The sequence below is a fragment of the Lycorma delicatula genome, chromosome 7 (assembly GCF_047948215.1).
Source record: "Lycorma delicatula isolate Av1 chromosome 7, ASM4794821v1, whole genome shotgun sequence".
Lineage (NCBI taxonomy): Eukaryota > Metazoa > Arthropoda > Insecta > Hemiptera > Fulgoridae > Lycorma > Lycorma delicatula.
In genome coordinates this window covers 77,120,044-77,137,159 of record NC_134461.1, presented here as the reverse complement: position 1 = coordinate 77,137,159, position 17,116 = coordinate 77,120,044, and the positions used below count along the sequence as shown (strand labels likewise).

The 17,116-nt window shown below is 27.8% G+C and overlaps 1 protein-coding gene across 1 annotated transcript; it reads left to right on the top strand.

Annotated features, from left to right (window-relative positions):
- Positions 1-1,576: 1,576 nt before the first annotated feature.
- On the top strand, positions 1,577-5,492 carry brk (transcriptional repressor brinker). Its single transcript, XM_075371418.1, has one exon. It carries the CDS (start codon positions 2,046-2,048, stop codon positions 3,171-3,173), a length of 1,128 nt encoding a protein of 375 aa, XP_075227533.1. The 5' UTR covers positions 1,577-2,045; the 3' UTR covers positions 3,174-5,492.
- Positions 5,493-17,116: the final 11,624 nt, after the last annotated feature.

Sequence of the window (17,116 nt, the reverse complement as noted above, 5' to 3'; positions counted from 1 at the left end):
GTAAAATATTTGAAAACTATGAAAATCATATTTTAAGACTTATATTTCTTTAGTCTTATCAGATCGATTTTAATCATTTCGTATCAGTCAAAATTTATTTATATTAGAAAATTCTAAATACCATTTTTCATTGTATACAATAAAATTTTACACTTTTAATGCAATAAAATGTTCCGTATTAAGTTCGAGGTAGCAGTTATTGTATTATGTATGATAGCTCTCAAAAACTAATAGTTTTTTATACATCATAAGAACATTAATCAACCGATACAGTGCAGTTTTGTCTGCGAAAATACGCTCATTTCATATTGTTAATAGTAAATACTTAACAATTTGGATACCAATTTATTATTCATATTCAAACAAAGAACCTGTATGAAAAAATGGGGAAGGTTTCTTAAAATCCTTTATAATTTTCGTATAAACAAACAGGTTGTTTGCTGATATTTTATAAAACAAGAGTTATTCTAATTTAATTTTTTAACTGATTGAAGCGATGCGTGATAAGATTCTTAACGCATTTATTAACTTTAGTTAATTAATTTTCTTTCCCTATAAAGTGATTTCTTTTTAATCATGACGTGAAATCGGATGGAACCCATCGTATATTTCAGTGAATAACGCTAAAGAATTTATTAAACGTCCTATAATGTAATGATGAAGAGAAAAATATATCAGAATATTATAAAATTGATATTTAATATTTTTGATCGATTATTTTACTTATCCATGTGCAAAAGTGAGGAAAAATCAGGTTTTTACAAATCATCACATACAGACAATGAAATAAATAAGTTTTTCAAAATAATAAAACTTGTATTTGTGTGTACGTAGTAATTATGCGCAGCATATTATTTTACTTGCATTTCATGACTTTATCGTTTGATCATTTCTGTTTACCCAAGTACATGGAATTAATCTGAATCGTATTAGACATTGTTTGCGTGCGATTACGCGCGTAGGCAAATATAGCAAAAATATTTCGTAATAATTTAATGAGCCGAGAAAGGAGAAAGCAAATGCCACGAATTGAGTTAATAAAATAAATTTTATAGAGAGAACTAGATTTTTTATTAAATAACTAGTAATCAGCGAATTTAATAACTGTTAGAACATTGTGCGTGCGAGCATTACTAAAAGTATGAAGGAATTCCGTGGGAGTCAAAAACCTCCGTGGACAACGTATGATGTTCTTTCATTAAGAACATACACACAGCATGGCATCTGGAACAACTGAAACAGGAGATAGAAAGAAAGATGGTGGGGGTTGACAAAGAAAGAATGAGTGGAAGATAAAGAGGGGCTATGTGAGGATATGAGAAAGATAGATGAGAGAGAGAAACAGAATTAGAATGATAAAGAGAAAGATACGTTGAGCGAGGGGAGAGAAGCGTGAACATGAAAAAGGCAGAGGCAACGGTATGGTGGTGGGGAAAGAGGCAGGCTTGGCGTCACCCTGTCTGGCTTGCATTGGCACATGTCGGACGACGATGTTGCCATATTTTCAAGGCCAGAAAAGACGAATTTTAACTCTGATTATAACGCGATTGGATGTCGATTAAATCACGAACTGCTACCTAAAGTTATATATTAGTGTTAAGTGATAAAAATTTCCAGTCAGATCGTTATACCGTTAAATATAAATACATTTTGTAAGTGAACGTGTAGAAATGTGACAGCGTCGCGTCTAAAACTCGTTTGCTGCTACTGCCACCTACGAGTTTTCTTTCTAAGAAATCCCAGCGGTCAAAAAGTGCACGAACACTTGTTTTGATTTTAATGAGATAGTGTAGAACAGGATTTATAACGATAAACGTATGAAATGTTCGCGGTTAGCTGCACAACTTGTACTGTGGGTAGGCAGTAGGTTTTAACGAGACAGCTTGACGCCATTTCGTCTGTTACGGTGGCGTGATGTTTCCCGCTAGCAGCCAGTAGTGGGGAGTGAGTAGGGGAAGTGTAGGACAGAGCTACCCAGAACGGCATCTCACATAGTGTAGTCAGTGGTGTTGTGTGTTAAATTGTGCAACATATCTGATGGTGGTATGGCTCACGGTGTGAACCAAGAATGGGGGGAAGACACCTCGCCGCCCTCTTCAGTAAAAAGAATTACCGTGGACGGTAAAAAACCGATTAAATCGGAAGGAAAAGTGATGGGATCTCGACGAATATTCTCACCTCAGTTTAAACTTCAAGTTCTTGATTCGTACAGACACGATTCCGACTGTAAGGGTAATCAGAGGGCAACAGCCAGAAAATATGGTATCCACAGAAGACAAATTCAAAAGTGGTTACAAATGGAATCGCATTTACGTTCAACCGTGGAGGATACAGCAGCTAGCGAGTCGACGGCCTTGAACCTTAGCTCTCCCAGACAGCGCGACGTCGAAGAGCCTTGTCGCACGGGTTGCCTAGTACAGGCCGATCCGGCCCCAATTCCAGAGCCTAGCAGTTCTCCTCGTGAAGAATCCGACGTAGAAATTAATGTAGATGGAAATTCATCCTCGGAGGAAGATTTTGATGATGACAACAGCAGTTCGACGTCAACGTACGGGCAGACTGATCAAGCGTTAGATTTCACCTGTGCTGCTTTAAGTAAAAGACGGTTCTTCTCTACGGAATTCAAACTGGGAGTTCTAGACGCCTTTTATAATGACCAAACGTGTACTGGAAATCAAAGAGCAACAGCCCGGAAATTTGGAATTAACCGTCGTCAGATTCAAAAATGGTTACAGCAAGAACCCTTGTTGAGAGGAGAATGTCTTGACTTATCCTGTAAAAAAAGGAAACTTAATGATAACTCTCCGCCGCCTCCAACTATAAATTATACACCGCCACTTCCAGTTTGTAATTACACGCCGCCTCCGCCTTGCAACTACACGCCGCCGCCTTCACTTCAAACACCGCCACCACCACCACCTCTTCAAAGTACAGTTGTGCATGAAGTAATGACGACGGCAACGTGTTGTTCTATGGATTTATATTATCGTCCTCAGTGGTGTTTTGTGCCAACGTATGATTCGCCGCCGCCCCCATGGCCCTACCCGCATCCTGTTTACCTACCGGCAGTGGAACGTCCCCAACATGAGCAAGATTTAAAGTGTTTCAGGCATCAGACCTTGTTACATCCACCTTCAACCAATGAAATAAAGGTATATAGTTTGTACAGATGAAAAGTTTTATTATGTAATATTATTGTATTCAAAAAGGCGGTATATAAAATTATTAGTTATATGTGTTAAATAGAATTTTCAGAATGCTAAATTGTAAATTTGTTTAACAGATTTACAAAAGCAATGTTATGCAGTATTTTGTTATACATAGAGAAAAATCAATACTAACCTAATTGAGATATAAACTTCATTATAAATTACTTGCTTTGTTATTACTTTTTGAATGTTTTGTATCATATAACTTACAATTTTGAATGCTCTTTATTTTGATAATTTTATGAAAATTTTTGTCTGTTTTACTATTGTGGAATGTTAATGTGCAATTTGCACAAATGGTTATGTACACTTGTCATTTACTTAGTAAAACGTATCTTATCATAAAACATTCTTTGAATAGAATATTAAATAAATGGAAAGTAATAAAACGGAAACTTTAAAATGTCTATGTGATTTTGGGTGCCTAATTAAGATGTTATTTCTTACAAAAATTGTTGTACATGTTTTTTGAAATAGTTATATTTTTATAGTTTGTAATTTGATGACCACATGAATTTTTTAATGTGTATTTTTAGTATTTTAAGTGATAATGAATAACAAAATAGAAATGTTTCTAGATTTTATTAATTTTTTCTGTCTTCCATTTTAGAGGCGTACTGTTACTAATAGTAAATAAATAAAACTAGCAACCAAAATTCATTTTAATCAAATTTAAAAATTCAGGTGGTAAAATTAATTCAAAGTAATATTTTTATACAGTACTGTTCTTCTAATTTTCCGTAATTGAATATTGATTTTGTATAATCTACTATTTTTTAATTGCATCTTTAATTTTTGCTATCAAACAGTTAACAATTCTAATGATTAAATTTACATTTTACTTCAATATTGTCTAACAATATGAGCTTTAGAGTTTAGTTAGGTTAGATTGCTGTTCAGTTATTATTTTGTGGAAGGTTACACTTGAGACTACGTTTAGTTGTTGTACACAGTAATGGCCATGATATTTATGACTAATTGGAAAGAATGTTGTAGGCCTCGCACACTTTTGTTTCAGGTGTTCTTTTCAAAGACATACCATACCTGAATGCAGCATTTGTACTGCATTAATCTATACAAATAAAAGAATGCTGTTTGAAGTATCATTTTTAATTGTTGGGCATGTTTTTGTAACTTTAAATTCATATCTGGTTTACTAAAATGAGACTTGTAAAGAATTTGATTTTACTACCTGATAATTTAAACCCTTCAAGTGTAGTGAGGCCATATTTGTTCAATGACAGAATTTCAGCACTTCCCCTTGAAGCACAGATAACTAAACATAGTTAAAATGTTTTATATTTTAAACAAATATCTTTAATAGAATGAAAATCTTTTATGCTCTTATTAATTTTTGAACATTTCACTAATTATAAAACTTAACCAACGCTTTGGTTACTTTGTACATTGGGTCTAACACAAATTAGTAAACTGTAAAAATAGTAAATGCCATTTATTAAAAACAAAAATCAGTTTTTAAATTTGCTTGAATCTAGTAAAATTAATTTTTCTTGTAATTATATTGTAATAATTTCATTATTTTTACTCTTAAAATTTTTTATAGTTGCCATAATTCTGTTAACATATATACCACCATTTAGAGTTCAAAATTTAATTTGATTCTGGATGAAGAATTAATTTTTTTACAATTATTTTTATTGTTATTTATGCTATATAACATCATTTTTAAACATTTCATTTACATAAATAACAACAGTTACTGTTTGATTTTTTTCTAATAAAACTCATTGTCATATTATTTTTTAAATTGTAAAATCATTAGCTTATTAAAAAAAATTACTGAAACTTTAAACTATTAAAGTTTAAAAATATATTGATTTCAACAGGAGAACAATTGACGTAGACCTACTAATAAAAAGTACAGAAAAATTGAATTAACTAATTGCACATATGTAAAAATTGACTTTTTTCATGTATTAAAGTTGCAATTTAATGTAAACTGTTATTAGTGTTGAATTTTCACACAGTTGATGAAAGAGTAATTAACAAAATATTTAAATAAAATAATATTCTTAAAAAGTTTTTTTTATTAAAACTGCAGGAAGTGCCTTAATTTTTATATTACAGTGCTTTAAATTCATTTAATATATCTGCCTTATAAGCCTATGTATTTAAAAATACTAAAAAATCACATGTAGCCTACATAGTTAATAAAGGTAGATAACTTGTAGTTAATTAAATAATTTATAAGAGTCAATTAATATTTTATCACAAGTATTAGAACATAAATTCTTTTTAGCATTATTCGTGCCAAATTATATATTTTTCTAATATTTAGTGATATTTTTACTGAAATGGAAAAGTTTTTTTTGTTATATGCTATAACATTAAACTATTGTGATTTATGTACTGTTTCATACTGTGGTTCTGTTTATTCTATTATTTTCTTATTAAAAAAAAACAATATTTATATGTAATTTTCTTAAAAAATTATAGTTCAATTTTTATTATTTAACATCAAATAATGAAATGTCATGTAGACATTTTTAATATTATACTTTTTTTTTTAATTTACTACTAACTTTATTTTTAGTGTACTTACGAATTTAATAATAATAATGGTTATTTTAATTACTGAATAAGCTGTTTATAAAATGATATGTACATCTTGATTAGCAAATTGACTGATAGTTCTAATTTAAGTGGAATATATATTTATAACTTTGATTTAAACAAATTTTTGCTTGTTTAATAAACTAAACCCATAAGATTTTCTTGTTCTTTAAATTCAACTACCCAACATTTATAAATAAAAATGGTAAACTGACAATTTATATATGATTATAGTTACTTATGTACATATATTTACATATTTAAATGAATTTGTTTAGAAGTTATGTAGAACACACATGATTAACAAATTTGTATATATGTTGTACATCCATAAATTAGTCACCATTGTAAATTTTATTTCTAAAAATTGTATTTAGTAAATTATATTTATATATTATCCTGTTTTATAGAGAGTATAACTTATTTTAATAATTTTTAAGTATATTATTGTATTGCTCAATTTTTTCCAAACACTTGTGTTCTAAAAATTAATATGAATGAATGTATGTATGTGTGTATGTATTGTGTGTGTTTGGGTGTTAACTTTTTATGAAAACATGTGTGTCTGTTTTGTCATAGGATATTGTTTATTGTGGATACAAATATTACTTTTAAGTTTGATTGATAAAGAAAAGCTTTAATATGTTAGTTATAGTATTAATTTGTTATTTTAAATATATTAGTAATTCAAAATGTTTATAATTAATAATTACGTTAATAAAATTAATGTTAATGAATTGTAAGTTTGTTATATATTATATAATACAACATTATATGCTGATATAATTAATTATATTTAATACATTAATTATTGTTACATAGAAATTAATTTGATATTAACTATACACACTAGAACTTTTTGAATTGGTTTTGTCTAAATAAATAAATATATTTTTCTGCTAGATTATACAGCATTAATTTAAAAAAGGGAAATTACATTTTTGTCATTTTTTTTAAAGGTCTGTTTATAAAATAAAAGTTAAATTATATCTGTGTTGAAGTTTTCATGTGAATTTTATTACGTAATAAATAAATAATTATAATAAGCTTCATTTTGTATATTATGCCCTATTTTTATGAATCATTCATACCTAGAAATTTCTGTTTTGAATATTACTATTTCAGTAAATGAATTTTGAAAAAATAATCTCTGAAGTTATTCTAATATAAAACAAAATTACAAATTACAGTCACAAAATTTAAAATTTTTTTAGCGGTCAGCATGACTCCTGTCATTAATTAGCCTTGGATTTGATTTTCAGTTCAAATCTACTATTACTTTCATCAATTATTACACCAGCATCAAACAGAAGATTTTATATCAGGCACATAAATGAAATAGTGTAGCAAAAAAATGATTAAAAAATCAGATGGATGACCAGTACATGACCTTTTTCCCAGGAATAGTGAGGAAGATTACTTTAAAATAAATAAATCTTTTCCTTAATTTTTTTCTTATAAATATCAGTTTACTTTATTTCATTGGTATTGTGTATAAATACGTAAAATATTTAATGATCCACACCATTTTTATGAAGAATTGAAATTCTAATTCTTTTCATAGTTTAGTTTAACATTTTGATCCAATATCTGATCTGACCATTCTCTTAGTAAATGAATAAGATGAAGCATTAACGTAACGTTGAAGAATAACACCAAATATTGATAAAATATTATATACTTTTTTTAAATTTAATCTTTTCACTTACTGCTTTGTTTTTCTTTTATATCTAATACTTTTGTAAAGTTCTCTGCTCATAAGAACATTTTATGATGTTTTTTTTATATCGGTAACTGAAATGGAAAATATACCTCTATAATTTTAATATTTAAAATTATCTTTTTAATTTAATCTCATATGAAATGTTCTGAAGAAGCAGATATCTGTATGAAAATAATAAACATAGAAACATTTTTTTTAATAAATAATTATATTCTACTGTTAGGATGAAATTTGTTAAACGGTTTATTAATATATGTATATATATATATATATATATATATATATATATAAATTGAAAACATTTTTGATTGCAATACCAATATTTTGTTTAAAAAATTACTTTTAATACTTTTTTACAAATTTAAGAAAAGTTCACTTTATAATTACGGAATTGTGCTTCCAGAAAATCTTTTCATTGCTATTGTGTATCTCCTTCATTATTGGCATTACCAACACAGACGATAAGGTGCCATTGTGTGCCTTTAAGATGTTATGGACAAAAAGTTTGTACATACAAAATATAGATGCATGCACACTCAATGCAGTTATGTTTGTAAAATGGATTCAGGAGCACTCAAAACATTAACATAATTTTTTTTATGCAAATCTAATGTCTGAATGTAGGGAGAAAAATATTGAAAAAAAATCATTCCAGACATTTAAGAATACAAAAAAAGATAGTGTAAATTAATAGTTGTGTGTGTGTGTGTGCACACTCACATACACACACATATATATATATGTAATGCAGCTTTCAAGGCCAAAATTAAAACAAATGGAATTTGCACACTATACACAATACCTTAGCAAAGTATAAACTGCTCTGACTATCCTAGTCAGAAAACTATAACTATTAATTGTTCAACATTTTCAAAGCTATAGCCAAACTGTAATAATTTTAATCCTGATAAGCAAATTTTATGAGCTGTTTTCAGTGCCCAAAAGGCAATTTATATTTCAAATTTTCTACGACATTGAAATGATTGTTCACATTAACATGAAAAAATAAGCTATTCAGGTGTTTTTCAAGGTGTGTTATCAGTATTTATTGAAGCTGAACAGCCAATTATTTTTTACAATTTCACAACACCTGTAGTTTTCAAAATTAAGGAGCTATATATTTTAAATTAATGAAATAAGTATAATTGACTTTTACCACAATAAATATAATTAACTATACTGTAATTTATACTATGCTTTTGTAAAGAGTACATTCGTATAGGCCTATGAATAAGCATTATCTGCGAACAATTAAAATGTAAAACCTCTACACAATATGTTACCTCTTCACAATATTTTGAACATAAAAATTCCTCAGTCTGAAATACAGTTTAAGAGCATACGATAAATTCACCCAGATCTTATAACCCCAAATGAACACAAAAGCACATCCCACATTATCATTGAATATGTTATCTTATAGATAGTGACCACACACCCACATTTACAAAAACTTAAATGCCGTTCAGGTTCATATAAAGGAGAATATCTTAATTTATTTGAAGCATTAAATATAAAAAAAAACATTACACTGATTTAGTAAGTGAACAGATAGTTTAGTTTTACATTTTTTTTACACCATCCTAAACTAATCCTTAGATCTTTGTGATTAAGAAAAATATCCAATCAATTATTTCACTGCTTTACAGTAGCACTAATATTAAGATGACTGCTAGAGCAACTGAAAATATTTTGGCTTAGTTTAAATGTTTAAGTTTGGTTTGGTTTCTCATAAAAATAATTTATAAAATGGTTTGTATATTAATAATTTTGCATAAAATGAGTGACTGACAAAAATGTAAACGTTGTGAGGTTATTAAGAAGCTCAAATCAGAAATTTTTAGTTTTATTTAAAACATTTCAACTTTCAAACTTACATAATATTCTTTAGAATATAACTATAAAATATTGTAAACACTATATAATTGGTTTTTATTGCTTGAATTAAATCACAACAGAAGCTTTGAAGCCTGTGTGTGGGAATACGGAAATTGAATTTTGTAGCATATGAAAAATGTATGCCTGATCTGGATTTGTACCTGGTATCCCTGGATGAAAGGCTGAGATTCTATCACTCCTTACATTAAAAAATAAGCAATATTTGTTATTTATTTTTAATAAAATACTTCTTTACATTCTATAAATGTGGTTTCAAAACTGTAGCACCATCTATGTAATTTAATGATAAAATTTGTTAATGTTTAGAAATGATCTAAAACAGAATGAATTTCATTACAGTTGTGCATTCAGAAAGTCGTTGCACTGATTATGTAATTCTTAATAAAATGTTGAAGATGTCACATTATTTACAATAAGAATTTTGATAAATCCATGAATTTTCAGAATGTGATATATAGATATCTTCTTGTGGTTTGCATGCAAGATGTCTACTCGATCAAAGTAAAAGTTGAGGTGGACCTTACAGAAATTATATTGTGGACAGGTGCTATCTTTATGGAAAACACTGTTAATGGAAATTGATTTTCTATAATCAGTTTCATAGATCAATTTACAAAAGCAGAGATCAGTCACATTTAGTTCAAATAGTGCCATACTATTGCAACTGATCCAAGAGGCATTCTTGCACAATCTTTATAGATTACATCATTTCTAAGATATATTAGCCCCTTCAAACACTGGATTTGAGCTTACTATATTACTTTCTGTAAGGATCTGCAAAAAAAAACAATGTTGAAATCAAAACCGATAAAATAAGCTTGAACAAATTTATCCTCCATAAATTAATACAATACACTTTAAAAGTATCACAAAATAATTAAATTGTTTCATGACTGTTCATCAATACAAAGAGATTAAAGTTTTATTAATTTTAAATATGTAAACATCTTTCAATTTATAAAGTCAATTACGCAGTGACTTTCTGATCACATTGCACGTAAAACTAGAATGTTATGAAAAATTACAAAACAACTCACCTTCAAAATAATAACAATCTTTATTGTTACTAAAAAAAAAAAAACAGACATTAAATAAGATAAGAAAGCTAAACTTTTAAGATTACAGGTAGATATAAATTACATTGTGCAGTAAAAAAACCTGTGCTGTTTTAGGTTCCTAGTTAATGGCTTATTTTGAATTAATTTTAAAAAGTAATTGATTAAACCAGCAATATTATCATAGTATTTCCATCGTTTAAAAATATATTATTATGAATAAAAAAAATCAAATAAAACACAAAATTTGCCTATTGCAGAATAAAACTGATAAAATATATAAAAATTAAATCTTTATTATTAAAAATTATAACCGAAATTATTCTAATATAATTGCTATAATGAAAGATATTATGTTTTCTTTCAAAAAAATAATGAACAAACATTTATCTATTTTATTCATAAAAAAATAATGTACACTTAGTCTATATTTAGTTATGACATAAACATGATATAGTGTTTATAATATATCTAAACTTCTCATTTCCAGTAATTGGTACAAAGTTCATAAGATTAAAGGGTCAAAAAGAGGAACTGCAAGGGATCAATAAGAAATATATTGTCTTATCATTAAATGAGTTGTATACTATGCTAATATTTGTTTTAAAAATTATCATTTACATGCACTCACATAGTTGTTTTTCTTAATAAGCTTCATAAAGTACATCTACATATAGGAAAATCTTAATGAATATTGATTGTAAACAAATGTAAAATAAAAAAGATCCAATATTTAAAAATTTTGGTAAGGCAGATTGCCTCTGAATGTTCTCACTATATTTTAGTAGGATCTGCTTCAGATTCATTTAAAAACAACAGTTTAGATCTGACTGTTGTTATACTATTTTTTAATAGTTTAATAATGGCATATGGAACAAGATGGATTTTTGTTTCTTTGTAATTTTAACACATCAGTATAGAGTAGCTTATTTTTATTTAACATCATTTAAAAAAAAAAAATGAAATGAGCATAATTCACACAAATTTTTGAAAAGTATTCATAATAACATGATAAAAACATAGATTGCAAATTTTTAAATCGGTCGAAGAGTAATAAAAAATTAAAATAGTGAATTATGTTTTATATCAAGTTATAATAAAAATCATATTAACTGTAATAATAAAAGAAAAATTAAATGTTACATGAAAAATTGACACATAATTCATAGAAGCCATGAAATCAGGACTTGAACAATAAAAAATTTACAAAAAAATTGACTTTTTATAAAAATTGTAAACAAACTTAACATAAATCAAGTAAATTACACATTCATATATTAAATGGATTAACTAAATAGAATTACTTCAAAATAAATGTTAAAAACAACAGGGCCGCCTGCAACATAATTAAAGAGTTGTATAATAGTTTTGAAAAAAATCTTTTTGAAGCATATTTCATACATCGCCATTATCCTTTTCCCAATTAATTGTTATGGATTGGGCTGCAGATCATGCAGCTCCACTTTGCTCTGTCTGTCCATAACTCCTTGAAATGCTTCTCTGTCTCTCTATTCTTTTTTAGGTCTTCCTCATGAGCACTCAAACTATCTTTCTCTTGGTCTTATTAAGCCTTCTTCCGATTATGTTTAAATTAAACATTTGTTTGCAGCAGTTTCTCTTGACATATTCTGTCGGTAACCAAACTATTTATATCTACTTCGCTCAGCTCTCCTCTATAGCACATTACATCCTAGGTCTACAGTAAAAACTATTTCTTGTCAACTTTCTGAAAATCTTCATCTCAGTTTTCTGTACTTTACTATCCTCTCTTTTTGTAGTCATTTAAGATTAAAAAATGTTAGGATAGGGACATAGTAACTCCTACATATTTTTGTTTACACTTAATTGGTATTACCTTATCTTACACTAAACTTTGATAAGAGTCCTCCTGCCAACTATACAATTCATCTAATTTCTTGACTCATCTTCCCATCCTTAGATATTACCATATTTTTTTTATGTAAAAAGTGAATTATTTTATAAAAGCATATACCATATTTTGTTACACTGAAAAATGAAGAACTAGGTACTATAAATTCATATTTTCAGTTTACTTTCATTTCTAAAGGAAATAAAGTTTAGTGCAAATCCATAGTTTCAACTGACGAAACTCAAAAATTCCATCGCATTAATTTGGTTGTTATACTATACCATATGAATTGTATTAATAAAAACAAATTAGAAAAAAGTGAAACATACAACTGTAAAAATATTTATTTAAAAAAAACCTGTCATTAGAATTGATATATTTTCTCAAGGCTGTTTATATGTTAAAGTATGTTACTTTAGCATAATGTATATATATATTATATGTTAAAGTAATTCTACAGTACACCCTTCAGTAAACTACCTGTGCATTAGTGACTTTGAATTAATGGAATTGTAATTTAATGTAATACTCTAAAAAATATTTTCCCTAATGAATTGAAGCAATGTGTAAAATATGTTTTCAAAATAATTTGCTGTTTACATTATCTATTCCAGTATTTCTTATAACTTTACATACATAAAGCACCTTAGCTATACGAGTAACCAATCAGAGTTACTTTCTCTATGGGTTGTAATTTTCATCTTACAATCTATGATAAACAGAATAAGTTGTTAGTTATAGAGCTGAATATCATGTTTGTTTGTTAGGCTTGGTTTATTAATATGCAACACTACACTCAGCTTAATTGAAAAAGGCAGTGGGAAATCACTTCACTACTTACTTTTCTTAAAAAGCATAGCATGGCATGCTGGTTATTCACGAGAATAACTGCCATTTTTGATTGTGAGGAATTCATGTTGTCACTTACAAATGTTTATTGTTATAACATTTAATATACAACATAAAAAAATTAATTTATAATATGGTCACTTTCATAATCTACATTTGTAAGAAAAAGTAATCAATGCTACTATCATCTGGTATGTAAAGTTTATCCTCTGTTATGTAAGTTTATTAGGTTTGTCCTTGGAAGGGACAATAGAGCTACTGGTATGGTGTAGATGACAAAGTTCCTTTTTTTTCTAAGAATCATATCTGACTGATGCTAGTTGGGTGAAATTGTTATACAAAATTAATATTCCTGTATCACGTACTAAAAAACAATTAATAATCAGCCTGGAGAATGATAGAATTTGTACTTGTAGATAGAATAGAACTTGTAAATATTTTCATATTTTATTTATTTGTATACAGCACTTTTTTTTTAATGTTCTTCTAAGTTCTTTGATAGCAAGTTCTGTAATAGCATTGAGCTTAATAATTTTAATTTTGATCAATATAGATCAAATTATTATACTAAGTAGATAACGGAGTGTGCACTGATAAAAATAGAGCTGGGATAACAGCTGAACCACATCAGCCATGTGTGAACCACACATTAGCCATGTTTCCTTCAACCTTGTGTTGTAGTTTAATCTACTTTGCTATAGTAACTGAGTGATTTAGAATTGTTACAAATAAGAACCTATTTATTAAAAAATGAATAGGTTAATTACAACCTACAAACCTACAAAAAAATGAGTGATTAATTTTAACAAGGATAAAAAAATACTGTTAATCTGTACAATGTTAAAAAGTACATGTTTTCACCAGGGGTGCACGGTGCTGGAACATTGTTCTGGTACTGCTGTTTTTGGAAGAAATAAAAAATTTTTATTTCATATAAAATTTATTTAACTTAAAATCAATAAAAAATATAACCTAAATTATAAAAATCACATCATTTGAAAATGTGCAAAAAAATTTATAGACAAAATTTGCAAAAATCTAATTCACGAAAAAAGTTAACATTTGACATGAAAAAGATAAGTTTTGCTTCTTATCAATGTAAACACCAAAATGAATGTGCATCTTTCATAATATTGTCATGTAATCACCTGTGCTGTGGACCATATTCTTGTGGTCTGCTATCATACAAAATCAAACGTTCTGGTAGTGGAAAACTAAGGAATGCATTCTTGGATAGGAAACAAAATTAATATTAGAAGCAGTGCTATTGGTTTAACCCAATTTCAGTTCTTCTAGAATGCACTAGAAAATTTATACGTGCACTTTCACTTAATAGATGTGAGGACAATTGACAGAGTAGTGAAAAATAAGGTATGAGAAAAAAATAACAAAAAAAGGAATTCCTAGACATTCACTAGAACAAATTTTATAATAATGGTACATGTGAAAATGAATTCTAGAGAAATTGCTTAAGAATATTTAAATGTAGTATCAGACAGGATTACTCTAAACCATAAGTATTTAATTTATATACTGATGATACTATAACAGAATGAAAGAATAATTAATTTAGGTTAGGTTTTGACTATAGGATGTAATAATTTTTCCTAAGATTTTGTTTGCTGATCATCTTATTACAGAGGATTAACTTTCTCTCCTCAACCTTTATAAATTTTTAAATTACAAAGATTTGCTTTGTAACTGAATTTTAAATTACCACCAAAACAAGTTGCATTAAAAAATACAAATTGCAGAATAATTCAAATTATTGGTAATATTCTGTGTAACTTTAGAAACTTTTCATTAATAAGTAGTTTACACTCATGATGCATGGAAACATGTTTGTATGATGCATAGTACATAAAATTTGATTTAAAAAAATATTACAAACTGAAAAAATTGCATTTTGTTTATCTAAATTATCAGTAGAAAGTGTTTGAAAGAAATTATAAATTATATAAAATGGGTTTGCCTGAGTAAATAATACTTGGAATAAAATTTGTCTAAAAGCATTTAAATTTTACTTTAAAATGTTTTCTACTTTACTTATCTGCAAATGAATGACAGCCCTCAAATGCAAATACCATTTTAAAAATTTTGAATAAAACTATTAGGTATTGTGTATGAATAGAACCAATTGTAATCAAATACTAGGTATCTATTAATAACAGAATTTAAGGAGTCGCTAATGTGCTTTTAATTTTGCTATGCATTTTATGTACAATGTTGTCTGTAAGATTAGGTGAGCAGCCAGAATTATGGTATTAACCAGATGTTTTTCAGTAGTGTTATTAACTATCAAAGGTGTACCAATAAATAATATTAGATGATATAATAGATTATGTTAGGTTATAAATTAGACGATTTAATATGTGAAAGAAAGCTACTTGTTTCTGCTGTGTGGGATGATTTAATTTGTTATAAATAAGTGTGTCAATCGTGGGGTTTCTTTAAAGGTGTGTACATTGAAAAAGATGTTGCTAATTAGCTCTAAGAGGTCTTTAAAAACAAATCAGTTTTATAATATTGGAATTACTTGTAGCACTGCATTCATTGACATCAGTGCAGTGCTAACAATAGCTCAATTGAGGAGGTACTGCTAATTAGCTACAAAGGTCCTTTGGAAGAAAATGTTCCATTACTTTGAAAATAAGTCATTTTATGTTTAATAACTTTAAATGTCATATTTGACTTTAACTGATCAATGGATTGAAACTATATGGACTAAACCTTCTACTGTTTTAATTTTAAAAATGTATGGAAAGAGAATCAACATACATCAGTGGTAGATAACTAGCTTTCTAATCTAAGGGCTGTTGTTGTGAGACTTAAAAAGACCAGTTAAAATTTTATAACCTAATGACTAAGTTTATGATGCTGAACTAGCTGCAATGGATACTTCAATGGCCATAATTAAAGACAGTAGAAATTGAATGTGATTGGCCATGATGCTAACCACTTCACTATCTCCAGTTTGTTGGCTGTAAAATGAGGTGACTACCAGCCTTACAAATGCACTTCTTTTTGGAGTAGAGTGTCTGGTTTGTTGATAAACTTTAATTTAAAAAATGTAGAATATGGCATCCTTCGCTTAGATTACATTGCACTCAGCAGATTTTGGTATACTATGATTTATAAATGAGGAAAAAACCATTCAGTGCAGATAATACATGTAATTTACATTTGAATACATACAAAATTACTAATATAATTTTATAAAATTTTAAATCATTGAACAGGTTGACCAGTAAGGATAATATCATGATTTAAAATAAAACATCATCAGTCATTCATGCTTATTACAAAATTGTATGTAGTGGAACTTCTTAGAAGAGAAAGAGGAAGGGGGAAATCAGTCAAGGTTAACTTGAATGAATGTTGTACTACAAAACCAAACTGGTAGAACCACAAGTTACTAAAGGAGGGGATTTAAAATGTACTATTGAACAGCAACTATTTTTATCATTAAACACGATGATGGGTTCTGTATCTTGTTTACAAAAAGAACATGTTTTTACTTAGAGTTTCTTAATGAATCTAGATATATCATGCATATAAAGAAAAGGAGAAACACAAATTGTGGATATTTTCACTATATAAACACCCCAAATAAAGACCATACGCAAATAGAACCAATAGGCAAACCTGTTCAGAAGAGAAAACAGTAGCCTACTTTGGCAAATTAATTGCTTTTAACAGGACAGTTAGAAATCATAGTATATCTTTTTACAGGTCTAAATCTTAAACTGATTAGCATAAGGTAATGTTTACTAATGAGGAAGTTATGTTGTAAATTTTATTCTTTTTCATTTCTTTGACGGCAGTTTTAACAGCTAAAGAAATAATCATTTTAAAACAAAAATTGTCCTTCTTTAATTATTTTTTTAACTAAAAACCTTCACATTTCTATATTTTTAACTATTTAATGCACAGTATC